The sequence below is a fragment of the Dermacentor variabilis genome, chromosome 4 (genome assembly GCF_050947875.1).
Source record: "Dermacentor variabilis isolate Ectoservices chromosome 4, ASM5094787v1, whole genome shotgun sequence".
Lineage (NCBI taxonomy): Eukaryota > Metazoa > Arthropoda > Arachnida > Ixodida > Ixodidae > Dermacentor > Dermacentor variabilis.
This window is the reverse complement of record NC_134571.1, coordinates 11,184,008-11,211,180: the sequence shown is the minus strand read 5'-3', so window position 1 is coordinate 11,211,180 and position 27,173 is coordinate 11,184,008. Positions and strand designations below refer to the sequence as shown.

Here is a 27,173-nt window from a genome sequence, read left to right as displayed (position 1 = left end):
CCGAATTTTCAAGGCCAGAAAAGAGAAAATGCAACTCTCCTGATTGTAGCATGCAAGCTTTCATTTGCATGTTTTCTGTTTGGAAGTTATGCGCAAGTATAGATTATATTTGCGTACGGATTGTGCAGGCTAGAATTATTCAGGCAAAATTTATTACACGGCACCTGTGCACATTTTTGCATCAGAGGCAGCTAATGAAGTCATGAAAAGATTCGAATGTTGAATCCCAGTAGAACCTCGCTCATATGTTCTGAAAAAAAAAAAAAAAAAATATTATATAAGAAAAATGTACTAACTGGGAAAACATACAATCCAAAGTCACTAAAAAATTTCAGACTTAACTGTAGTTGATATCTACTTAATGCGAGACGTTGCGCCAATCGTTGCAGCACAAGATGCCTACATGCGCCGAGTTCGTAGGGCCCATGCGGGCTGAATGCGCATTGTTATCTTTGCAGATTTGGCAAGCTTACATTTTCCCTCCTCAAATTGAGCCTGGGCCAGCAGGTTCTTTGAGCGGGGTCATTTTGTGGGAAATTTGACATGCCCACTTGGTGCTAAATCATTGCGGCATAAGACGCCAACGTGTGTCGAGCTGCTTGTGCTTGAGCGATCCAAGATGCACATTGTTGTTTTCCTATTGGATAGTGTTTTAAGATTGTGACAGGAAATCAAAACAAAATGAGGCTGGTAAGTGATGCCGGAATACAATATGATGCCGCCAGAGCGAAACACAATGCTCAGTTCATGTCGCCTGCAGAGGGAACGGCAGTGTGTTTGTTATCGCCTATCAAAGCCGTGCAGTATGCTTCCAATGGCACTGCGTGCCACATGCTACGAAATAGATAGGTGAAGATGCTTATCGAGATAGGGTTGGCGGCTATAGCTGGGAATGCGGTGTGTGATGACTCGGGAAGAGATTTGCTGGTGCTAGAATAGGAAACTGAGAGCATGCTGGCGTTTTCATGTCAGATGGGCGGGCTGCTACAGGGAAGCCACTGCGGTGGGTGGCTACTGTTCTTGATCGCATGCATCTCGCACCTTTTCTCATGTTTACACTGGATGTGGCGAACTGAAAATGGATCATATGATCGCAATTCGGTGACGTACTGAATGTTGGTGCAAAAAGATTGCGTTTTCCAATGCCGTATGAACCGGTAGAAAAGAAGCAAAATTGTATTGGGTCATTTTTTTATTTACATCGTGAACATTGAGTCGAGACCACCCGTACGCTTGCAGATGCGTGCAAGCTCGCGTCCGCGCACCTAGTGCCTGCCGTGCCTCGCGAGGAATGGCAGTTTGCATCCACAAAGACGCACGACAGTGCGCGCTCACTGGGCTCACTCACAGATGCCTTGGCAGACACCGCTTCGCACTTTGTTATTGACAGTGTTTCAAAATGCCGAAAATCAAAAAGGCCCACTGTTACCAATCAACAGTTCAAGCAGTGGTTCTTTATTTCTGGCTGTTGTGAGAACTTGCAGGGACATCGCGTAGCTGTCGGCCAGAGAAGTGGCTACACTCGTTTCCCGGGAAACCTACTTGTAGGTGTCCCGGAGAATTGCAGTGAAAACAGTAGGGTTGGCTGCGTGGTCTAGCAGTAGTACATTGATGTGCAATGTAGCCAAAACTGCCACACCGCTGACGTGTGATACTGCGGTTTGGCACCTCGAATTGTGGGATACTTTGCGTCACTTGAAACCCAAAGTTCTGTGGCACTCTCCCGAGTTGTTGCAGCGCCAAAGTGTAGTTGCCCTGTGTGTTCTGCGCACAAGCGAATGGTACAGGTGGGGGGTTAGACTCCGGAGCTCCAGCGTGAAGTGTCATTGACCGCAGACACACAGAAGCCGAAACTGCCGCAGGCTGCAGCTGTTGGGCATTGCAGTGGTGTCCGAAGATGCATAGATGAAGGCCAAATCAGCTGCTGCTTGTGCAATATGCGATAGTGGCAGTGGCGCATAGCGCGGACAATGCCAAGCGCGTTCCATGACAGGGCCGGCTGCCTTCGCCATTTCTTGCAGGTTTGCGAAGCTCATGCTAGCTCTTAGGTCTTGGAATGTCGGATGCATTTGTCTCTGCACGCGTTCTACCTTTTTGGCATCTGAAACAGGCTCTGCTATATGATCATAGTATTCAGCAATGACGTGAATGAACTGCTTGAGGTTTTCAGCCGGATGTGAGTGCACTGATCTAGCACTGCTTTTAGTTTAAACTTGCAGTCAACGGTGGTAAACGCCACCGTAAATTTGCACACGAAGAACTGCCAATCGGGGTGCGCACCTGAAAAGCGCCACCATTGTTTGGCTGACCCTTCCAACGCTGCTGGAAGCAACTGCAAACGGCAGTCAGGGGGGATCCCCGCAGTATCGCTGCACAGTAAAACCTCGTTAAACCGTACCCACTTAAACAGTAGTTTAGTTTTAAAAGTAGTAAAGTCAAATCCCCGACTCAGCGGCCATTGAACATAATGTGCTTTGTATCTGCATAAACCATACCAGCTTATTGCGTACGCATTGGTTAAAACGTACCGTTTCCACTTTTCGTTGCACAAACACAGCGGTGCGTCGAATCCATCGGGTGGCCCGGCAGAACAACAAGCCTCAGAGATCGGAACAACGGCCTCCAAGCGCCCTGTGCATTTGCGTGTGAAGCCACATCAACATCAACACCATTTCAGCGCTGAGCCAGAGAGCGTTGTGGCGTCGTGCATGTGAGAACTAGCGTCATGCCGAAGCTCGGATAAAATAGGTGCCGGGTGCTCAGCATAAAATAAAAGTTAGGCATCGTCCGCGCGATCGAACGTGACACGAAAAAGTCAGTGCTGGCGCGCGACAGGGATCTGCTGTTGACTATGGTATGTGGCATTTGGAATGCGAAGAAGTTGCTCGACAGCGCTGCTGCGACTGCAAAGAGATGTCGACTATGAGGTTGGACTTTTCGCCATCGTTGCCTCTGTTGTTGCCGAAGTGTCGACTAGCGACAGTGATGAGGACGACACGGAAAGCGAAAGCACGGGCGATTCAGGCCCGCCAGTGGCAGAAGCTGCGCGTTACGTCAGCCTCATGAATGCAATCATCGTGATGAGAACAGCACCCAGCAATGAAAAAGGCACCCCGGGACTCTTGCAGCACTACCGCGTGCATGAAGAATACGTAACGCTAACGAGGAATCTGCCATGCGAGTGTTTGCTGAGAAGAGAGGGCTGGCTGAAAAGCTGGCACGCAGCTTCAGAAAGTTTGAGGCTGCTGTGCTAGGCCGCCGCAGCAACAAACGATAATAACACTTTTGTCGTGTGAAGTCAATAAATACTTTCTTTTCCTCTTTCATCGCACTCTCCCTCTGAGTTCCGTGTTCTGTTTTCGACAGGTAAGTGGGTAATCTCATGCTATTTTGGTTAAACAGTACTACCGTTTAGTATGTACTTTTTCCGAGCTCCGGCCAACTATGGTTTAACGAGGTTTCACTGTACTCCGAGTACTTCTCCAGAAAGTCTTGTGGTGAGTGTCGGTACTGGTAGCCACTGAATTTCGGCAGTGGGATGGGCGCACCTTTGATGTTGAACACAGGCCCCGGGCCGGTTGTCTCATCAAGCCTAACCATGTCGTTGAGAGGCGTGGTGCGCAGAATTTGAGCTATATCAGCCGCGAGTCTCTCCCTTTCTATTGCGGTCCCGGAGGTCGAAGCCAACAGTCCTTGGATGATCGAAGAAGGCAGGAGAGGCTGCACAACTGGCTGGGTAGCACTAGATGATTCTTGGTACTCCATGTTAGGTCTGGTTGGACGAGCCCCACCTGTAAAGTATATTCTTTATTTCGGAAAATCCTCGGTGCACGCACACACACGCAGTCTGCGTTCTATCCCGCCACACCGTACACGGCTTGCTGCGCCGATTACTTCACCCACTCAGTTCGTTGTCGTGCGCTCCCTGCATGCCAACCGCACACACACACCTTCCATGTTCTTCCCTGCCCGCCACACACCATTCCCTACCGTCCCGTCCTTGCTACTTTACACAGTTGCCTACCGTCTCATGCCTGCGACTCTACGCCACCTGGCGTCGGCCCGGTACCCTCACAACCGAATCGAATAGTGAATGTCTGAGTAAGTCGACTTGCAAATTGAATATCTACTATTCAATTTTTTTAAATATTCAATGATGTTACTGGAAGGAAGAAGCGTACGTCTGTTAACAGATGGCTTTTAATGGCATAGTAGACAAGCGTAGAAAAACGAATAACGTAAACTCTTCTTTGTCATCTCGAAGGCCACCATCAGTGTCCTCTTCTTCACACATTACAGCTTGTGACATCACCCCTGGCAGAAAAAGCACCTTATTGGTACGGCTCATTGGTCCGAGAAAGGTACGGTTTGAGATGGGCCGACGTGGACGATGTCAGAGAGAGGTGCAGGCACGGTGGCATCCAGTGGCGACACTTCATATGTGGCAGAGGTCACCTGGCGGAGGATGCGGTAAGGGCCTTAGTATCGCGAGGAGTTTCTCCAAAAGACCAACACGCCGAGTTGTAGACCAAACTAGCACAACAGCACGTGGTTTGTATTCCACGTCGTGATGGCGCTGGTCGTAACGGCACTTCTGGGGTGTCAGTGAAGCAGAAAGACAAATGTGGGCAATCTGGTGTGCTTGGGTCGCTGTGGCTATGAGATCCCGAACATACTCTGTCGGCGAGTCGAGTGTGGTCGAAAGGAGAGTCTCGAAAGGCAAAGTCGGCTCATGGCCGAAGAGGAGATAGAAGGGTGAGTAGCCAGCTGTGTCATGGCGTGAGGAATTGTAAGCGAGCGTGAGAAATGGTAGAGCAGTGTGCCAGTCGCAATGATCAGAGGAAACATACATTGCTAGCATGTTAGTTAATTTGCAGTTCAGGCGATCGGTAAGACCATTAGTTTGAGGATGGTAAGAGGTAGTAAGCTTGTGTTTAGTAGCACATGATCGAAGTAAGTCGTCTATGACTTTGGCGAGAAAGTATCTTCCGCGATCAATGAGAAGTTGACGAGGTACACCGTGGTGTAAGATAACGTCGTGAAGCAAGAAGTCAGCGATGTCTGCAGCACAACTGGTCGGTAGGGCTCTACTAATGGCATGGCGGGTTGTATAGTCTGTAGTGACGGCAATCTACCTATTTCCGTCGTTTGATACAGGGAATGGCCCGAGAAGATCAACGCTAACGCGAAAGGAAGGGTCGGTCAGTATATCGAAAGGCTGCAGCAGACCAGCAGGATGCATGGCTGGTCTTTTTTGGCATTAACAAGACTCACACCTGGCAACATAGTGGCAGATGGAGCAGTTGAGACGGGGCATAAAAACCATCACTGAATTTGACTGTACGTCTGTGAGACGCCAAGGTGTCCAGCAGTGGGACCTACGTGCAGTTGCTGCAGTACAGTCTGTCGAAGATGAGATGGAATGACGGTTAGGAGCTCGGGCCCGTCGGGGTGCATATTGCAGCGATACAGGATGCCATTTTGTAGCCTGAACATGTGAAGGGATGAGTCAGATGGATCAGAGAGCAGGCGTTCGATAAGCTGCCGTAACGATTCATCGCGTCGTTGTTCAGCACCAATGTCTTTCAAGGTGGAGAGTGAAATAATGCAGATTGGTGCGACATCCACTAAACCGTCCGGTGCATCGACGGGATGACGAGACAGGCAGTTGGCGTCCTGATGTAGACGGCCCGACTTGTAGACAACAGTGTATGTGTATTCCTGCAGCCGTAGGGCCCGGCGACCGAGGCGTCTGGTGGGATCCTTGAGGGAAGAAAGCCAACAAAGGGTGTGGTGATCGGTTGCAACTGTAAATGGTCGACCACATATGTAGGGTTGGAACTTGCCCACTGCCCAAACGAGGGCGAGACACTCATGCTCGGTAATCGAGTAATTGCGCTTGGCTGGAGAGAGGAGGCAGCTGGCGTAGGCGATAACGCGGTTGTGCCCACACTGGCGTTGAGCTAAAATTGCGCCGATGCCGTAGCCACTGGTGTCAGTGCAGATTTCTGTCAGAGCAGAGGCATCAAAATGGGCGAGAACAGGAGACCCGTGCAATGCCACATGTCGCATGCCCCTCGTGCTAGGTGCCGCCCAAGCAAGCACCTCACTTTGTTTCTGGCGCAAGAGAACTGAGCATGCTATGAAGAGGCCAGCCCCGCTGACTTAGTTACTGCAAGCACTCCTCGGCATCAGCTCAATGCGGGGATTGGCGTGCCATCGGCTGGTTTCACCTCTGTTGGTACAAAGTGTATGTCTGGGGTTGACAGGACTGGTCTAAATGATAACATGATGCTGATACGGGAATGGCAAGAAAATCAGTGCATATTTCGTGAAGTGTGAAAGCATGTGCAAAGATTGGGCCGATTAGCCACCGATACGCACGAAGATCATGATGGATGCACGGCAATGAACTTCACGTTGCTTCAACAGTCGTAGGTGACCGATGAGCCACCCATACGGACATAATAGCAGCAAGCATTTTGCAACAGCTTGCGGCCCGTTACCACGTCAGCCACCAGTGAATTTTTGTCACAGCCACACTGCCTCGGCCATTAGGCCTAATCGGCGCTGCTTCATGGGCGTTGGTGACTGAAGTTACAGACTGGTGCCAAATTGATGCAGAGCTCGTTGGTATTTGGTACAAGATAATATCACTAATTCATTAGTCTCGGCAGAAAAAAAAAAAAAGGCACCTGATTCTATTCAACAGAAATTCTGTTGATAAAATATTTTCAAGACCTTCATATACTAGAACTGAGCTGTAATCCCTGCTGGGTTACTAGTCTGACGTTCTATTAAATAAGAGTAGACTGTAATGTGTACCTTGATTTCTATGTAACAAACTAACTGATAGCTTGCCCCATTACTGTTATGCAAAGCTAGGAGACTGGTGAGCATGTTCAACACCGCATTTTCTTACCCAAAATTCATAAGAATTAAATTTCATGAAAAATCTTCTGATATTCGATTCGATTTTCGTTTCTTTTCTTGATTTGGCATTGAAGTTGAAATCTACTAATTGGTATTTATACACCTCCAATCATCTGGGTTCTACTGTATGTCTCTTTGCAATAATGATTAAATCCTTTCCTTCTTTCTCGCATAACCTAACAATGGCCCCATGAAGGTACTTCAGCCAATGAAATCAAGAGTTCGACAAAAACTCGTCTGGTCGGAATTGCTCATAGTCAAGGGTAAAATGAACGTTGACCAAAAACTTTTCTTTTAATGTTTTTGGTTGGCGTCAGTTTTATCCTTGATTACTGCTTTAGCCAAGTTTCGGCAAAACCAAAAACCCTAACACACTGCAAGCACATAAGCGGAGGCTAACAATGCTACAGAGTACTCACAAAATCTCTACACTTTAGTCCCTGTGCTTGCACCTTTTAACCGGACCATCCTGATACCTGTATCTTCATTTGTCTGCCACATTCTGTTCTCGTACTGCTCCTTCCTCACATACGACTTGCCACCTTTATTTGGACAGGCAAATTAGAACATGCTCATAGGCTCACCTCAAAAGCAGCCTCATAAGTAGCCACTGCGTCACTGATGCTGCCAGTTGGAGGGCAGTAATACCTGCAATGAACAAACAAGGCAATTATGACTCCTCCGTGCTGTTTGTGTTCACTGAAATTATTTGAGAGTGATATTGATGGCATACGGCAGTTGCAATGCGATGTTAAATGTTACCTTGCATGGACCACTTGTGTTTTTCTACGTAGTACACAGAACACAAAGCGAGACGTGTTTGCTTGAGGCGTTGTGCGCCAATGTTTGCAGCCTGTGAGTAGGTAAGCATTGTTATTACCTCACACGCGCATTACACTGTGCCTGAAGTGCTGGTTTGCTAGGCGGCCAGTTGCGTATTGTCGTGCTGATGCTGCGGTGCTTTAATGTGGCTTTGTGTCTGCACACTGTGCATCAGTTGACCGCATGGACAACCTCGTATGGTGTTTATTTTTCAGAAATAGCAGAAATGTGCCGCACCATACCTGCAATTACAATTTTTAGTCTGTCCATAACTGTTGCCATGTCTAGCAGTACGGTAAAAGATTGTTTATGCGCACCCCCTTACAACATAGTTATGATTAAAATGTAGTTGCTACAGTTCCCAGCCAAGCCCCCACTGAAGCCAATGTATTGACTGACCACTTACAGCGTAGTGGTTTATAGAATGCCTATCGGTTAGCAAGTACCATTTTCACTAAGTCTCAGTTTGGCGAACAGCATTTTGCACCACAAATGTGTTTTTATTCTGCTTTTGAAAAAAGAAAATCAATGTGGAAACTGCAATTCAACTGGTACCGATCGATGGCGTGTATTAACAACGCCATGTTGGTGATGGTGATGTGCTTTCTCCTTTAGTTCGGGTTGCCAAGTGTGGAGAGTGTGGGGTAGTGAAAAGCTTCATTGCTGCGACCATCACCCTCACGTTCAGACTTGCCCATCAATTATCGCTTCACAATCAGACCTTGTTGGTCGAGTGCCATGCGTTGCACGCGTGTCATCGACGTGGTGTCATTTGTGATGGTTCAGAATTTACTGAATATTTCACTAGGTTTTATCCCGAGAAATGGAGCCATGCCAAGATCAAATGGACAAAAGAATCACATGTTTAGCACGAAGGAGAAGTTGGACATCCTTCATAGCACTAAAACCGGAACATCGAAGACTGCCATCAAGCATGCATGGGGACTGCCTATGACGATAGTTTGTGGCATAACGAAAGTACTAGAAAAGCTATGGGGCGGTGCTGCATCGAAAATCAAGAGGTGCCGCTTGAGGCGATCAGCCTTTTCCGAGGTTGAAAAGGCCTTGATGTAGATGCTGAAAAAAGCCAGGGCGTGGAACTTACCAGTCCGCAGCCTCCAGCTCGCCGAAAAAGCTTAAATGTTCGCTAGCCAGCTGAACTGCAAGAATTCTTCTTGCAGCTACGGTTCGTTAGCAAGGTTTAAAGCATGTCACAACACAAGTGGGAGAGTGGTGTGCGGAGAGGCGGCACATGCGGACTATAAAGGTGCCGTAGCATGGCACAATGGCAGAAATATGGTGGTCGTGACATGCTTCCGTCTCCTGCAATTGCTTTCAACGAGTGATTTTATACACGCCTGCATTGCAGCAATGACAGCTCTCTCAGAGTCGGATCTCGAAGGCCATGCACTCACCACATTTTTGCGCATATAACCTGAAACAAACATGTAAATAATCTATCGGTATAGTGGAGCACTGGTTATATGCAAATTAAACCTTGACGTGTGGCTTTACGGAAGAGTGGATGGAATGCGAATTTCACCTTAAAATGCGGCTTCATGGCAGTGCGGCGCGTGCCGGAGAAGCCACATTGTCACATGGCGCTGTGGCCAAGAAGCATGAAGTCATGAAGCGCTAGGAAAGTGCTTTGCAATATGGCTCAGTCACATCTGTTTTATCGCCGTTGACCATGCGATGGCTGCTCCATACGCGTTATCTTTTGTCACGCGAATGTTAGCTGCGAAGTGATCTGATTCCTGCCACATGTCACATGATCGATTTGTCCGTGATCACATCCATTGTGTGAATCCAGCTTTATCGGCATTGCCAATGAAGGAGGAGAGAGCCGCTCGCAGAAAAGATGACATGGATGAGTCGTGCATCTGCGAGCGGAGACTTTCTGCAAGGATTTTAGCACTGATCATCATCAGCAGCAGTAGCCTGGCTAAGCCCACTGTAGGGCAAAGACCTCTCCCATACTTTTCCAACTACCCCGGCTACGTGCTAATTGTGGCCATGTTATCCGTGCAAACTTCTTAATCTCATCCGTCCACCTAACTTTCTGCCGCCCCCTGCTATGCTTCCCTTCTCTTGGAATCCAGTCCGTAACCCTTAATGACCATCGGTTATCTTTCCTCCTCATTACACGCCCTGCCCATGCACCATTTATGTTTCTTCATTTCAACTAAGATGTCATTAACTTCCGTTTGTTCCCTCACTCAATCTGCTCTCTTCCCCTTATCGTTAAACCCATCATTCTTTTTTCCATAGCTCGTTGCATCCTCCTGAATTTAAATAGAATCCTTTTTGTAAGCCTCCAGGTTTCTGCCCCGTAGGTGAGTACTGGTAAGACACAGCTGTTATACACTTTTCTCTTGAGGGATAATGGCAATCTGCTGTTCATGACGTGAGAATGCCTGCGAAACGCACCCCAGCCCATTATTATTCTTCCGATTATTTCAGTCTGATGATCAGGATCCGCGGTCACTATCTGCCCTAAGTAGATGTATTTCCTTAGCACTTCCAGTGCCTCGCTACCTATCGTAAACTGCTGTTCTCTTCCGAGACTGTTAAACATTACTTTAGTTTTCTGCAGATTAATTTTTAGACCTACCCTTCTGCTTTGCCTGTACAGGTCAGTGAGCATTCTTTGCAATCGGTCCCCTCAGTTACTAAGCAAGGCAATATCATCAGCGAATCACAAGTTACTAAGGTATTCTCCATTAACTCTTATCCCCAATTCTCCCCAATCCAGGTCTCTGAATACATCCTGTAAACACGCTGTGAATAGCATTGGAGAGATTGTATCTCCCTGCATGATGCCCTTGTTTATTGGGATTTCGTTGCTTGTTTTATGGAGGACTAGGGCCGCTGTGGAGCCGCTATAGATATCCTTCAGTATTTTTACATACGGCTCGTCTACGCCCTGATTCCGTAATGCCTCCATGACTGCTGTGGTTTCGACTGAATCCAACGCTTTTTCGTAATCAATGAAAGCTATGTATAAGGGTTGGTTATATTCCGCACATTTCTCTATCACCTTATTGATAGCGTGAATATGGTCTATTGTTGAGTAGCCTTTACGGAATCCTGCCTGGTCCTTTGGTTGACAGAAGTCTAAGGTGTTCCTGATTCTATTTGCAATTACCTTAGTAAATACTTTGTAGGCAACGGACAGTAAGCTGATCGGTCTATAATTTTTCAAGTCTTTGGCGTCCCCTTTCTTATGGATTAAGATTATGTTGGCGTTCTTTCAAGATTCCGGTATGCTCAAGGTCATGAGGCATTGCGTATACAGGGTGGCCAGTTTTTCTAAACAATCTGCCCACCATCCTTCAACAAATCTGCGGTTACCTGATCCTCCCCAGCTGCCTTCCCCCTTTGCATAGCTCCCAAGGCTTTCTTTACTTCTTCCGGCGTTACTTGTGGGATTTCAAATTCCTCTAGACTATTATCTCTTCCATAATCGTCGTGGGTGCCACTGGTACCGTATAAATCTCTATAGAACTCCTCAGCCACTTGAACTATCTTATCCATATTAGTAATGATATTGCCGGCTTTGTCTCTTAACGCATACATCTGATTCTTGTCTATTCCTAGTTTCTTCTTCACTTCCTTTAGGTTTCTTCCGTTCCTGAGAGCATGCTCAATTCTATCCATATTAGAGTTCCTTATTTATTTATTTATTATTTATTTTACCCTCAGGGCCGAAGCATTCCAGAGGGGAGTGGGTAGAGAATAAACACAGTGCATAGTAACATAATAATAACAAAATAATAATGAACATAATAAACATAATATCACAAAGCATGCTAAGGTATGGTAAATCCTAATTATACAATGTTAGCTAAGGCATGTTTAAATCGGGTATTATCATTAATGGAAACAATGTCGGAAGAAAGGTGATTCCAATCTTGTGAGGTTCGAGGTAAAAAAAGAGTAAAGAAAGGTTTTAGTATGACATGGCTTGATACCAACTTTAAAGCGATGGTCAACACAGTTAGATATATAATGTGGCTGAAGAATGAATTCGTCACGGAGGGTAGGGTGATAGTAAAGCCGATGGAAAAAGTTCAAGCGAAAATTTTTTCGGCGGGATGCTAGGGATCGAAGAGATATATCAGATTTCATAGAAGTTATACTAGCAGTGCAGTTATAACAGGAACAGATGAAGCGAGTAGAGAGATTCTGCACCATTTCTAGTGAGGCAACCAAATTGTTAATGCTTGGATCCCAGACTGGAGTGGCGTATTCTAATTTGGATCGAATGAGTGTTTTATATAATAAGAGCTTTAAAGACGAAGGGGCTGCAGAAAAGTTACGGCGTAAGTAACCTAACATGCGGTTAGCGTTGTTAATTATCTTCTCAATATGCAGAGACCAACTTAGATTAGAAGTGATATGAACGCCTAAATACTTATAGGAGGAAACCACGGCTAAAGGAGAGTTGTTCAGGTAATATGGAACAGGACTGCTGGATGCGCGAGAGATACGCATCACTTTACATTTGTTAATATTTAATTCCATTAGCCAAGTATTGCACCAGTGAGATATAGAATTTAAATCTGACTGGAGAATGTTAGCATCGTTATCAGTAACTATTTCACGGAAAATAACGCAGTCGTCAGCGAAAAGATGAATATTAGAAGAAACTAAAGAAGGAAGGTCGTTAATGAAAATGAGAGAAAGAAGGGGGCCTAATACGGATCCTTGTGGGACTCCAGATTGAACAGGACATTGGTTAGAAGAAAGTTCGTTGGCTACAACAAATTGGGAACGATTTGAAAGGAAATCTTTGATCCACAAATAAAGACTATTATCGATATTAAGTTGACTAAGTTTATGAAAAAGAAGTATGTGGGAGACCTTGTCGAAAGCTTTAGAAAAATTTAAGTAAATACAGTCAGCTAACGAAGAACGATCAAGAATGCGGTGCAGTTTATGAGTAAATGATATGAGCTGCGTTTCACAGGAAAATGATTTCCGGAAGCCATATTGAGCTGGTGAGAGCTGGTGAGAGCTGGTGAGATAGCTTATGTCAGCTATCTTACGCTTGTTGATTAACTTGGACAGTTCTGCCTGTTCTATTCCAGCTGTAGGGTTAGAGGTTTTCATACATTGGCGTTTCTTAATCAGATCTTTTGTCTCCTACGATAGCTTACCGGTATCCTGTTTAACGAAGTTCACAATACACTTGCATAGCATGGCTGACAAAGCCCACTTCAGCCACCCGGTCGGCGTCATTGCAGGCTCACCTGAGCGCATACAATCTGCGTAACACCACTCGACCGCGTCCTTGAACGTCTTGTTCATGTAAACATCCAAAGGCTGCTGTTGAGACGCCATCCCACCTGGCATAACGACGAGTTCAGTGCCGGATTCGCGCAACAGCCTCTTCACTGAGTCTGCCAAATGGCAACGAAATGCATCCCGCACGAGGATGGACGGAAATGACAACAGTGCGCCGGGCCACCAACACCAGATGGACTTTATCCAACCAAGCACAAGATTTTCAGTCATCAAGCCTTTCTCATGGCATCTCACGACCACATTTTTTGGCAGCTCCTCACCTTTAGGCAATGTCTTATGCTTGAAGATGACATAGGATGGGAGCTTGTGTCCGTCTGCCGTGCATGACAACATGATGGTAACTCACGTTTTCTCATTGCCAGTGGACCGGATGTAAACTTGTTTAGAGCCCTTCTCGTGCACGGTGAGGGGCAATGGCATGTCCAGATAAAGTGGCATTTGGTCAGCATGGCCAATTTGCCCTAGCTAGAAGTTCTTGGACTTGCACAACGAAATAATGTGGTGCTAGAAAGCCACAAGCAGCTCTTTGAACGATTCGGGCAGCTTTTGTGAAATCGAAGTTCGGCGGCCTAAGAAAAATCCAGCACGGCACATGTCGGAATAAATCCAGTGCTTGCTTGCTTTGAAGGTGGAGCTTGGGAGCCCTTTTTCTCTTGTAAGCTCCTTAGCTTTTGGCTGCATAAGCTCCATGCTCACTGCTAGATGCGCGGCTCGCTGTTGGCGTTCAACCTAAGTCAGGGTGAGTTCGATTTCCGGGAATGTCCCACTCTTAGGGCCGCAAAAGCTTCTTCGCATTCTGCTGCACGCGAAAAGGGCTTCCTTCTGTCGACACCACCCGCGAATGCTTCCCTCGTTGACACCAAACTGCCTACCGGCCGCACTGTTGCCGATGTCCTATGCGGCTAAAATAACCTTTTTCTTGAAAGCAGCCGAGTACTGTTTTCGTGGTCCGGACATGTTGGTCCTTCAATGCAGAATAAAAAAGATGCCCTTCGCGAAGTGTGTTTTCCTAGTGTGGTGCCAAGACGCGCACTCAACAATAAAGAAACAATGCTGTAGTCACGCAACAGTAACAAAACCAAGCCGTAGCCATGCAGCAATAAGGAAACCAAGCTGTAGCTATGCAGCAATAACGAAACCAAAACTTCTAGCCCAAATTTCTGACTGAAATTTTTGTTCGTATCTGCATATAATACCAGGCAAAAATTTGGTATGCTAGTAATAGGAAAAATAAACCTCCTATTATACGCGGGTTCTTAAGGTATGTCATGTTGGCGTCAACAACAATGTCTACACATTGAAGCACTGGTGCAGCCAGCGTAACCGGCCGTGGCCGACGCGGTCCGACGTACCTGACGTCGAGATGGCTCTTGCTCCGTTTGCACGTTTGTTGTGCCGATTTCGTTCGCTTAATGCGAACAAAATGTAGAAAGCACATCGCATACGAAGCTACCGGTACTATGCGCACTCTGCAAACATCACAGATCGCTTTGAAGATGAGGCCTATGTAGGCGCACACTTTGGCCACGTCGCCGATCGCCTTCAAGATAGGGCACCCGCATGGCCGCGCCGTAAGCAGCAGCCCCCGGAAACAATGTCCCACTCTCCCACTCCGCCTCACTCTGTGGCTCGCACACGCGACAGGAGAGGGCGCGCATCCGCCCCGCCTTCCTCGCTTGAGCATGCGAGATTGAGCCGCGTTCGCCGGCTCACCCTCGCACGCTTTCTCTCGCACCTACAGCATATGGCGACAATTTTATCGCCCTTGAGCTTTATACGGAACCTCCCGGGAGAGAAGCGACCTGCAACAGAGGCGTTGGCCATGCATGGCTAGGCGCAAATGCGTCTCTTTCTTGTGAAGCCTAAACAACGGGCCGCAGATGGAAAAAGCAATGCTGTGCAGCCCGCGCACTAGCACTTTCCCAATCCATGATGCCGCGGAGTTCGAATTATTGGTGGCGCTGTGGATTTCAGTGTGAATTAGCAGGATGTGTTACATATTGCTTTCAATAAACTGCTGCTTCGAATTATCCGAAATTTCAAATTAACGAGTTATGAACTAACAAGCTTTTCCTGTAGTATCTTTCTTTGTATGCCGATCCCAAATGGCATTGGCATATTCAAGCACTAATAGTATGATAGCTGAGTAGGCGACTAATATTGTTTTACTTTGTGCCGTGCTTCAGTAGCCACACTTTTCTTTTTTTGCTACAGCCGACTCCACGTGGTCCACATGAGCGCTCCAACTTAAGTTTGAATTGATGTGCATGCCCAAGTACTTGAAATCACTGACTGATGCAACTGGTCTATTATTGATCACTTATTTGTGGTGCAATGGCTGTTTCCTTTGGGTCCTAATCATGTGGGTGCATTTACGAACATTAAGATGCATATCTTAAGTGGAGAACCAGTCAGCTACCACTGCCAAATTTCTGCTGAGAATATCCTGGCCTTTCTCAAATCTTATGTCTAGGTACAGAACACAGTCAGTCTGTGAAAAAGCAGCTATTTATGGGAGAGTCCAATGATAAATAATTTAAATAAATCAGAAAAAGGAGCAGCCCTAAAACTGAGCCCTGTGGAATTCCAGATAAGCTGGCAAAGGGGTCAATTTAGATTCGGCTATCTGAACATACTGGTGTCTCTTGGAAAGGTAGCAGTCAAGCCACCGCGTAATCTTATCATTCTTTAAAAGGTTTCATAACTTTAACATGAACGCAGAATCCGATAGTCTGTTGAAAGATTTTTCAAAACAAAGAAAGATAATGTCGATATGACCGCCTTTATTGACAGCAGCCACACTTTAGTTTACATGTTTATTTGTTTCACATGTTTTCCAATGGTACAAGTGCCTACATATATTCATTTTTGAGTGCTTTCACAAATTTCAAATATTTCATGCCAATGGCTGTGGTACAATGAACTAGTGCAGGTACCATGAATTTTAAGGTGCAAGAAGAGCAACCTGCCACAATTTACAGCAGTTACAAAGGCTGTTGCATTCGAAAAGTTTGTAGCAGTCCTTTGTACACAAGAAAACATCCTTAACAGCACATGAAATTACATTTTCTCGCTGTGCACAGCTCTACAATAGGCACATTTTCATTTGCGGCGAGCTTTAAAATCTGAAACGACCCATTTTTGCAATTTTTATGATGGCTGACCTTAAATTCTCCCCAAAATCTAGCGGAAGAAGAAAGCTTACTAACAGGACATCATGCACCTGCTTTTGTGTTTAATACCGCTGCCCTTGCAGAATGCCATTGTGCTCATTAACAGTATACAGTAATACAATGAAGACGGATATAACAAATTATTTATTCGAAAGAACCTTACAGGCCCTATGGCAGGGCATAAAGTAAGGGGGGCATATTAAACAGTAAAATGTATAAAAAGTACAAATTGCCAACAGGAACAGTGCTATAAAAAGATTACCGTGTTACACAATATTGAACGCACTAGGAATACAAAGCAACATCTCAAGGCACACGAACACTTCTTACTGTTAACAGAGCAAAGCAATACCGCTTATGAAAATGATATACAACATGGCAAAAATGCACGATAACATACACTAGACTGGTCACTCGTGAACGGTATTAAATGGGAAAAGCATAAGTAACTGAGAGCGGAACGTGTCGGGATTAGATATGGAGGCTATGTTATCAGAGAGGTCATTCCAGAGACGGATGGCACGGGGTAGTGCCGATGAATTAAATGAATTTGTTTTACCGTATATGTGCATGAAACTGAACTGATTATGTAATCTGCATGAAAAAGAGTGGGGTATTTGTAGTTGCAACCGGGTTCGTTTATTAGTGTAAATATATTTGTGGAATAAGCACAGAAGAGCGATGTTGCGGCGGATATCTAATGGCGGCAACAGTAGGTCTAGTTTAATTTGTGTAATGCTCGAGTTTATACTGTAGTTACGGGATATGAACCGGGCTGCTCTGTTTCGTATCATTTCCGTCATATTTATCAGGTAATTTTGATGAGGGGACCAAATTGGGGAGGTGAATTCTAACTGTGGCAAAATGAATGTTTGGAAAGCGAGTTTTCGAATGTTTGGCGGGGCATTTCGCAAATTCCGTCGTAGATAGCCAAGAGAATGTGATGCTTTGGCGCATGTAGAAGTGATGTGTCGGGCCCATGAAAGATTCTCTGTAAGAACAACTCCAAGGTACTTATATGATGAAGTGTGGGAAAACATAGTGTTATTAAGATGATACGAAAATTTAGAATTCACGCATTTTCGGCTGAAGCACATCACCTCGCACTTTGTAAAGTTTAGTGTCATGAGCCATTTGTTACACCAGTTAGCGATAAGGTTAAGATCTGCTTGAAGTTTCAAGTGATCGTCAGTCGTGTGAATAGGACGGTAGATTATGCAGTCAACGGCAAAAAGGCGCATGCAGGAAGTAATCTGGGTGGGCAAGTCGTTAATGTAGATTAAGAAGAGTAAGGGGCCGAGGACGCTGCCTTGTGGCACACCAGAGCTAACAGAAGAAGGCGGGGAAGAGAAATTGTTAACAACAGTAAACTGTTCTCGAAAAGAAAGAAAATTACGAATCCAGGATAATGTTAAAGAGTCAAGTCGTAGGGCAGATAATTTAGAAATTAGGTGACTGTGGGGCACTCGGTCAAAAGCTTTAGAAAAGTGAAGAAAGATACAGTCAGTTTGAAGGTTGAAGTCCATGTTAAAGTGCAAGTTAGTCGTTAGTTCGAACAATTGTGTGTCACAAGAAAATCCCTTCCTAAAACCATGCTGATTAGAAAAAATGAAATTGTGAGCTTCTAGGTGGCTGTAGACGTGGGAAGTGATTATGTGCTCGAGCATTTTGCAACACATGCAGGTTAAAGATATGGGCCGATAGTTGTCAGGTGTATGAACATCTCCAGATTTGTGAATTGGTATTATTTTTCCTATTAACCAATCGGTGGGTAACTTTCCAGATGCTAGAGATTGTTGAAAAATATGGCATAAGATCTTGCTTGAGGCAGCGATGGTGTTTTTTAAAATCTTAGAATTAATGTTGTCAATACCGGCGGAAGTAGATATTTTGAGGTTACTAATGAGTAATTTAACGCCTTCAACAGTGATGTCGATTGGTTCCATGTATGCGGCATCAAGTTCAGGAAAAGTTGGAACATTGGAAAGGTCCTCCTGAGTGAAAACAGATGAAAAAAACGTGTTGAATATGGTGTGGCAATCGGCGCTAGAAATAGGTCTGTTTTCTGTTCCGTGCAAAGTTACGGTGTTAGTATCTCTTGTCGGAGATATGGTTTGCCAAAATTTTTTAGGATTGGAAGTTAGCAGCGATGGTAGGTCTTGGGAGTAATATTTATCTTTGGCGGAAGATATCGCTGAGCAGTAATTGTTTAAACTGTCTTTGTATATCTTCCAAGCCTCAGCAGTGCGCACGCGTTTAGCCCTGTTATAAAAACGCTTCTTTCTATTCCTTAGTTTGCGAAGAGACTTGTTGAACCAAGGGCTGGATTTGTCGTTAGTTATGGAGATTATCGGGACGTAATTGTCTACTAATGCTGTTAATTTGTCCCTGAAGAGAATCCAGTTGTCGTTTACGGATCGACAATGAAATGAAGGTAGTAGCACTTGGCAAAAAAATTCTTCTAGTTGGGAGTTAATCTCATCGTAATTTGCTCTGTTATAATCGCGAATTTGTTTAGTTGTTGTGCCAGACACGGGCTTCGGGATGCTAACAGCTAGTTCGATGAGGTTATGATCACTAAAGCCGCTCATATTTGAAATGGAAGTAATTGTGTCAGGAGCGTTTGTGAAAACCAAGTCCAAGATATTGGAAGTGCGTGTAGGGGCCTTCACTATTTGGAACAGGTTAAAATCTAACGTTAGATTGATTAGTTCCAGAGACGCGTGACATGAAGATGACATATGTTCCCAGTCGATAAGCGGAAAATTGAAATCACCAAGAAGATAAACGTGGTTGGATGGACACAGCTGGAGCGCTTTAGTGACACTGTCCCGCGAGTCATTCAAAAAGGAATGGTTGCAATCTGGGGCCCGGTAACAGGTGCCAATAAGTACAGCACTGGAGGACACATAAAAAGCAGCCCACACAATCTCGAGAGATGACCCTGAATCGATAAAATATGAATGAAGGGTTTTTTTAATGGCGATGAGTACACCCCCACCGCGCCTATCGATGCGGTCGTTTCTATAAATTTTGTAAAGATTATTTGTTGGCAGGATCTCATTGTCGTCGATATCTGGATTCAACCATGTCTCAGTTAGTACTATTATGTCAGAGTCACTATCGTCTAAAAAACCACAAAGTGTATCGCGTTTCGGTAGCAAACTTCGGATGTTAGTGTAGGCCACTGAGAGCGAGAGAGCGGCTTGCGGCAAGAAAGGCAGCTGATTATTTTGCGAGCTTGGGCTTGTGTCTAGCTATCTGGTAGATTGTATTACTGAGTCGCTAGCGGTGTCGTAGACGTATACTTGTTTGTCTATGTAGAGCTTGTCGAGCACCAACTTAAAAGGCTTTTCAAGTGGCCTGGCAAAAGCTAGCAGCTTTCTTCTAGCCACACATGTTGATGGCGCGAAGTTTTCACCAATTGAAAATGTTGTCCCCCGAAGTTTACGTGCTGCAGACAGGATACTTTGCTTGTCCTTGAATGAACACAGTTTTGCGATTATGGGCCGTTTGTTTTTCAGTAGAATATTTTCCTAGGCGATGAACCCGTTCGTACTGCATACTGGTTGTGGGAAGTTAGAGTTTTTCTTCGCAAAACTTCTTAATCTTTTCTTCAGACGTGGCCCAATCTTCTTTTTCGTCATCTTTGATCCCGAAAAATAATAAGTTTGATCGTCTTAATCTGTTTTCTGCATCGTCACATCTGTTTGTTATTCGCTGTAGCTGGCTTGAAATATCTTGCAGGGTATTCTGAGGGGGAACCGCTTCAGTGGTAGCAGTTACGGTTCCACTAGCTTCAAGTGCAGTGACTCTCGCTAAAAGTTTTTTGATTTCATCGTTAGTAGCGGCTTGTTCTTCCTTGATGCCCTTAAATTCAAGCAGAACTGACTTCAACCCAGATTCCAAGTTTTCAATTGCCTCCAGGGCAGATTCGAAAGCAGCGGACTCAGTCTTGCTCATTGGGCCAGGGTTCGACTCAACATCACCCGATAACATGAGAAGCAAGTTAACGAGGGAAGAAGATACACACTGCAAACAAGTCAATATCAGCTTTTTAACGCTAGACAGCTCCAATCGGCACGACACTGCAATAAGACAGCAATTGCTAGTTTTGGCACATGCGGCACGGCTCAAGTAACTGACCTGGAAGAATAGCAGATGTGAGCAGCGCATGGTTACAGCGGTGTCGTGCCCGACGATGCTGGCTATAACAAAGTAAATGTAAAATATTCTTGCTGATATCAGTCAAACTAGCCAACTCATCTGCACATGACGACTACTTAAATGCGGTCATCGCAAAGGTATCCGTAGGCAAAGAGGTGCAAGGCGACTACTTAAAACCATTTTCTGTAGAGCTGACAGGCGAGAATGAAATTTTGCTAAGGGCACCAAAGTCGTACCAAGAAGCATGCAGCATGAAATCCTGGAAAGAGTTCACGCCGGTCATCTCGGCTTGCGTAAATGCAAAGAAAGAGCCAGAAGTCTTGTTTTTTGGCCAGGGCCAGTGATATTACCGAGCTTATTCAGAGCTGTCCCACACACAAAAAATTTGCCTACAAGCAACTGCAAGAGCTCCTTATGTGCAAAACGCCAGTATGCCCATGGTATCGGGGTTTGTGCAGGCATCTTTCATTTTGCTGGGCAACTGTATGTCGTTGTGTTTGATGCCCTTTCAAATTTCTCAGAAGTCGAGCAACTGAGTGACACAAGAGCAAAGACCACAGTAGAGGCTCTCAGCGCTAAATTTTCCCGCCAAGAAGTTCCAGTTGAAGTATGCACGGACAATGAGCCACAATTCACCAGTCACCAGTTCGCACTCCTCGCAATGCAGTGCGACTTCATACCTGCCACGTTAAGCTCTGGCTAGCCCCAATCTAATGGACTGGCGGAGAAAGGAGTTCAAGTAATCAAACATATCCTAAAGAAATGCACTGAATCAAGGGAGGACTTTTTGTTAGGTCTTTTGGCCTATCGCTCACTGCCATCGGAAGATGGATGGTCACCAGCCGAGTTGTTTCAAGGCAGGCACTTCATAAGTAACATTCTGGGCTTTAAAGAAGTGATGGAAACTGAAGTGAAAAAGAACCAGTAGCAAAGAGAAGGACGAGCGATTCCACCTTTGGCGTAGGGCACCATAGTTAGAATACGGGACAATGCATGGTCAGGTAAGGGCAGAATCTTCAAACAGCTGGCCCGAGGTCTTACATTGTGCAAACAGGGCCCAGATGAGCACTCAGACGCAACTGTCGTGACCTACTTCGCACAAGCGAGGAGTACTGGCCCGAGTCAAGTGACGAGTATAGCACGCCTCCTACATCCCCTGGTCCTGATGTGACTGCCTCCAGTGATGCGACCGCCTCGAGTGATGCGACAACCTCCAGAGGTCCCACAGATTTGGCACAGAGGGCCTGTATGCTACTTTGTCAAAAGCAGTTTCCAGTCATTGAGGCTGAAGTCCAAAGTACGCCAACTACAACAGTGCTGGCTTGCACATCAAATCCAGGCTCAAGAAGGTCGACACGCTTAGTTAAACAACCTGAGCGCCTTACATACAAGCGTTCAGCAGATAGCATAAACTTTTTGTATCATACTTTCTGCCTCCGCAGAAGGTTGTAGCAGGCACATGTGCCTCGTCTACAGATGATATGGCATTGGACATGTGCCGTGTGCCTCTGCCGAAGGTATAAGTACAGCACACACATTAAACATGCATTATTCTTTTCGCATACCTTGCTGTCGCCTCAGTCATACTTTAGGCTGATACATGCTTATTCTCAGCTAATCCACCCGATCCTCACACATGCTTTCGCATTTTACGAAATACGCGCTTGCTATTGTTACCGTTTCCCCTGTCCGCATCGCGTTATCATTTCTATCGGTCCTGTCACCTCGGACAAAGCTTGTATGGACAGAGGCGATCCTAGCCAACATGGTGCCACTCAGCGAATTTTGGCGTTCAGAAACCGTGTGTACGATCCCCCATTGGCTTGACATTCGGGAGTGCTCCACTCCTGCAGCAGCCAGGGCGGTCAATCCCCGATGTGCTCAGCACTCCTTTCATGCCGAAAACAGAGGGGAACACTCACTTGGGTGTCATCAAGCATGAGGGGCACCGCAGTGCACACGACATCTGGCACTGCTTGCACTGGTCTCCCCATCTAATAAATCGAATAGTATTTGAAAACTCAACATTCAATTCGCGAATATAAACGTTCGAACTTTCACTATTCGATTCAGTTCGGTGATATTCGAGTATTAACACAGCCCTAATAAAAAAATAAAAATAAAGGACAATCAAAGAAAGGTGCAGAGAGTTTGCGTATCTATACAAATTTGTGCTTACCGGTAAGCTAATTTAGACTGCGTTTTCCACACTAGGGTGGGATAAGAAGGACGGGCACCATTGCATACTGTGTGGCAGATTGCCAGTCTGCTGCTCCTACTCACCACAGGTGCAGTGCCAGAGCCCTTTTCCAGTCGAGGTCAGCACAGCAGTTGATTGTCTCATTTGGGTCTGAAGTTGGCCAAACCATCAATCCTGCCAGTAAGGCATAGACCCGGATTCGTTCCGGATTGATATATCGGTCATGCTGCAAATGTAAACATGGTTGCCTGGTTACTGCCTACATAGCACAGCTAGAACACAAAGCATTTTTCAGCAACTTTCTTTTTTTCATCATTGTTGCTAACTACAACAGTGAAGTGCTTAGGGACAAAGAAGGACTGCCACAGAATAATCCTTAAAAGCTTTGGAGCCCTCCTATATATTGAATTGACATTACAAACATGGTTACACAGAAGATCTCTATAAGGCATGCATGGTCCTGTACACAATCAATTGTGAGAAACCAAAAAGCTTTCCCATGCATTTCTGAACTGGTTCGTATTATTCTGTTAACACGAAGTACTAAAAAAAGTTTGTGAAAAGCATATGCAACCTTAATATTACTGTCTAAAATGTGCCTGTGGCAAAAGCTTGACAAAACTCACTAATTTGAATTTTTTAAAGATTCAATTGAATCGCTATGGTCCTACCAAGCTGCATAAAACCACCCATCGATTCCAACCTGAATTGTTTCCACCACAGACAATGCAAACTCGGTGCTGCCGTGTGCCCACTGGTGATTGCACACACTACAGCAGATGCTCCATGGCCTTTTATGATCAGCTAGATCATGGCCCTCATGTGGACACAGTTTTGCTGTGGTAAGGGAGGGCGGAGCAAAAACTAGGAAACTGTGGCTGCTGCCACTTGGCTTTTGGTACGTGTTTCCACAAGCAATGCAGGAAAATTATAAAGTGCTTTTGTCAGCCTTAAAAGTACAATTAGAGCTCTACACAGTCGACTTCCGTTTATATGACCATGACAGGAGTGATGGAATTGGTCAAATTATCTGACACATACAATTAAAGGAAAAGGCTGAAAAAAACGTACCAACACACAACTGCTTCATTTGGCAGTATTTACTTGATTCCAATATGACTCCTGAATCTAATGTGCATCCTATTTTATTTACATTTAATTAAATGTAGCATGCCTCTGATTGCAACAATCACAAAGAAGATGAAACCAGCGAAGTGCACTTTCAGAGAATGAAAATTTATTTGCACTTCCAACGGGTACCGACATGATATATTCAACTACCCTATTTACTCACATAAGGAACACACCTTTTTTTCAAAAAAGCTGACATAAATTTGAGGGGAAGGTTCATTACGCGGGAAAATACAACTATGGGGGCACCTAAGCAATTCTTATGATGAGTAAATGTGAGAGCATCACTTGTCGCTGTGTGTGTCGCTCAGTTATGTTGCTGAGTTCAGTGTTGCGGCTAAATGTTACTCCTTATAAGGTGGCAACAATGCAAGGTGACTAACTGGCCATATTGCGACTTCTCAGCTGAGTTTTATTTGCGGAGTTCTCATTAAAGTTGTGTTTGCACACACATTGCCTTGAGCGTTCATTCTCGTCGAGACCACTTTTCAGCATGATGACAGCACTTTGCCAAGCGATGACAGTACTTTTCCATATGACACCATGGTGTTGACACTACATTTCTTCACCGGGTTAGTAGGCGAACTCCACCTCATACTCTGGGGGGATGTCATAGTAGTCGTCCAATAGGTGCCTGAAGTGTGTTGCATCTTATTCGCTATCGTTGTCCATGGGCTCTGGCTACGGTGTCTGCAGGTCCCCAACAATGCGAACGGCACAGCGAGTGGCTGCAGCTCGCTCCGCAGCCGCTCCCTCTGCCATCTAGTGAATCACCTGCCAGGCAGAGCCAAACCACGTGCACAGGCTCGAATGTATTTATCACTGTTGCCTATTGCAACGGTGGTGCAGTGGTTAGTGTGCTCGGCTACGGAGTGGTAGCAGTGATAGTGGGGCAGAGGATAAAATACTCACTGTGGCCACTTTTACATTTAGTTAGATGAAGGTGACGTAACTTGTATGTCGCTTTTATGCCACGGCTTTCTGATTACGGCGTGGTTACACATTGAGTCAAGTAATGCTCTCACAAGTAATGCTCTCTCACTGTGGACTAGATAACGAAAAAATCACGATCAGAACTTTATCTTTATAGTAAACATACATACACGATGTGAACAAAAAATGTACCTTTACTCACAACAACATGCTACTGGCCTACTCATTTGTCTTGCTAACCGAATCCTAACTATTGATGTCACTGGCCACTTCTGGGTCGTCGGCCCACAGCGCATCGTATTCCATGACATCTAGGCAGTTTGAGATGCCTGTAGTTTTTCTTTGTAGCTCTAAGCATGCACTCCTGCTTCCTCCAGTAAAGCACGCACACTAGGTCAACACTGAAATGTCCAGTGGCGCGGTTCCCATGCTCTAGGGCATGCTCAACGACTTTCAGTTTGAAACCAGCTAACTAGTGTAATGGCCCATTGCACAGCTCTCAGCAGATACGCAGCACCCCAGAACAATTTTGTGATAGTCATCAGTGCTGGCCAATCACACCAAGACAAGGCAGACATTCTGAACACCAGCACTATAGGTTGGGTGCGCGTTCACTATGCGAGTGGGCTCATTAAGCAAAGTGAATACGGCATTCAATTTACAGTAACACCTTGTTAACCCGATCTGCCAGGTATACATTGCCCTCTATCTCGAAGTATTTTTGGATATCTCAAAAGCTTGACTGAGAGTGGAACAAAAACTCCACCAATGGGCCGTTTAACAAGCTTCACGCAAGGCTGCCTCACTTACCACAAAGCGGGCACTTTCCCTGAATTTGAAGTCGGAATCTAGGGGGCATAACTTTGTCAGGCAACCATGTGGCATGTCATGTGACAGGAGAGACGTGCACAGAGGCAGGCCCTGCAAAATAGCACGCTTCATGCAGTGTGTTTTGTTCAATTTATGCAACGCACGTGATTTACAATCAGAGATGTGATTTCCGTTTTAATTTAGGTCGCGGGTTCGGATCTAGGCCACGGCGGCTGCATTTCGATGGGGGCGAAATGCGAAAATGCCCGTGTACTTAGATTTAGGTGCATCTTAAAGAACCCCAGGTGGTCCAAATTTTCAGTCCCCTACTATGACGTGCCTCATAATAAGATCGTGGTTTTAGCACATAAAACCCCATAATTTAATTAATGACAGTTTGTCACATGCCATATTCACTGCCATCACTGCCAATCCTATGGCGATAAGCATCTTCACCTATCTGTTACACAGCATGTTTTACGTGGTGCCATTGGAAGCATGCTGCATGCTATTAGGGACTTTAGCTTGTCCGCTATGGTGGCAAATGGGGGTTGTTTGGGTAGATTGCCAGATGAGCAGGGGCGTAAACTTGAGTGGCCAGAGCAGTGCAGCCACCTGGTGGCATAGAGCTCTACCAGACAAACGCATGCTAAAATTGCAGTAACCTACTATAATCTGCTTCGCTGCTGGTGCTAATTACCAAAAGCGGCGTAATTATGAGCACGATCATGCCACTGTCGAAAATTTACACCAGCAGCTAAGCAGAATATAGTAATTGGCTCGGTGTTTGCGCCACTCAGCTTTGCACCACCAGCTGGCACCACCAATCCGGCCACTCATGTTTACGCCCCCGCTCATCCGCCCAACTGCCCGCATTTGCCGGAATACCGAACGCACTAAAATTCTCTATTAAGAGGTGATAACCAAATGCGACACAGTTCCCTTCTGCAGGCGGTGTGAAGTGAGCGTCATATTTCATTCAGGTCGCATCGTAGACATCATATCCCAGCATCGCGAGCAAGATTTCGTTTTGGTTTTCCAAAGGAAATCGAGAACTTGCAATTGAATGACAACGGTCACTTGGGTTCCACCGGCTCAGTCTTGTACCACAATAGTTCACTCTGAATGGGCACATGAAAACTTCCCACCCAAATGTCCCGCTTGAAAAAGCTTCTGACCCAGGCCAAATTCAAGCAACTCAAATGTAAGCAAGCTGAAGCTGCAAAAACGACTACATTCGTCTTGGGCCACTGTGCCCCCACCAGCTCAACATGTGCCGGTACCTTGTGCAGCAGTGATTCACACAATGCTTCGCATTACATAGAAGTCAGCTAAGTTAAGCCTGCCATTTCTTTAATGACTTCAGATTATATGTTTTCCCGGTTTGTATGTCTTAAAGTGAAGCTTTCTTTGTTTTTCCACTGCTACTGTTGCTGCTACTGTCTGGCACAGGGGTTCGTTCAGAGCGTGTGCACACATGACAGGAGCGCGAAAAAGAGGAAAGACGACTTGAGGAACTCGTTTGGACCTTTGCACCGCATAGAAAGTGCACAATGCTCTCTGGAGCTCCCTGGGCGTCGCCACATTAGCCCGCTTGACAGCTGTAATTATTTGTGACCCCCTGCAAAAGCATTGCAGAAATTGCAGCGCTTACTTTTCTATTAATGTCCAGAGTGAAGTTAGAAAAGTAGAGG

The 27,173-nt window shown here is 45.6% G+C and overlaps 1 protein-coding gene across 4 annotated transcripts in view; it reads right to left on the bottom strand.

Moving 5' to 3' along the window:
* Positions 1 to 27,173, bottom strand: part of Nup98-96 (nuclear pore complex protein Nup98-96) — a 286,308-nt gene that overhangs the window by 24,569 nt on the left and 234,566 nt on the right. For 3 of the 4 annotated variants that reach the window (XM_075688115.1, XM_075688116.1, XM_075688117.1), the window contains 3 exons: positions 25,480 to 25,590; positions 22,689 to 22,831; positions 7,518 to 7,581 (listed from right to left, as the gene is read on the bottom strand). In XM_075688115.1, the coding sequence (XP_075544230.1) occupies positions 7,518 to 7,581; positions 22,689 to 22,831; positions 25,480 to 25,590 (318 nt within the window). The remainder of the gene's footprint in view (positions 1 to 7,517; positions 7,582 to 22,688; positions 22,832 to 25,479; positions 25,591 to 27,173) is intronic. The other variant, XM_075688118.1, reaches the window with a different exon arrangement.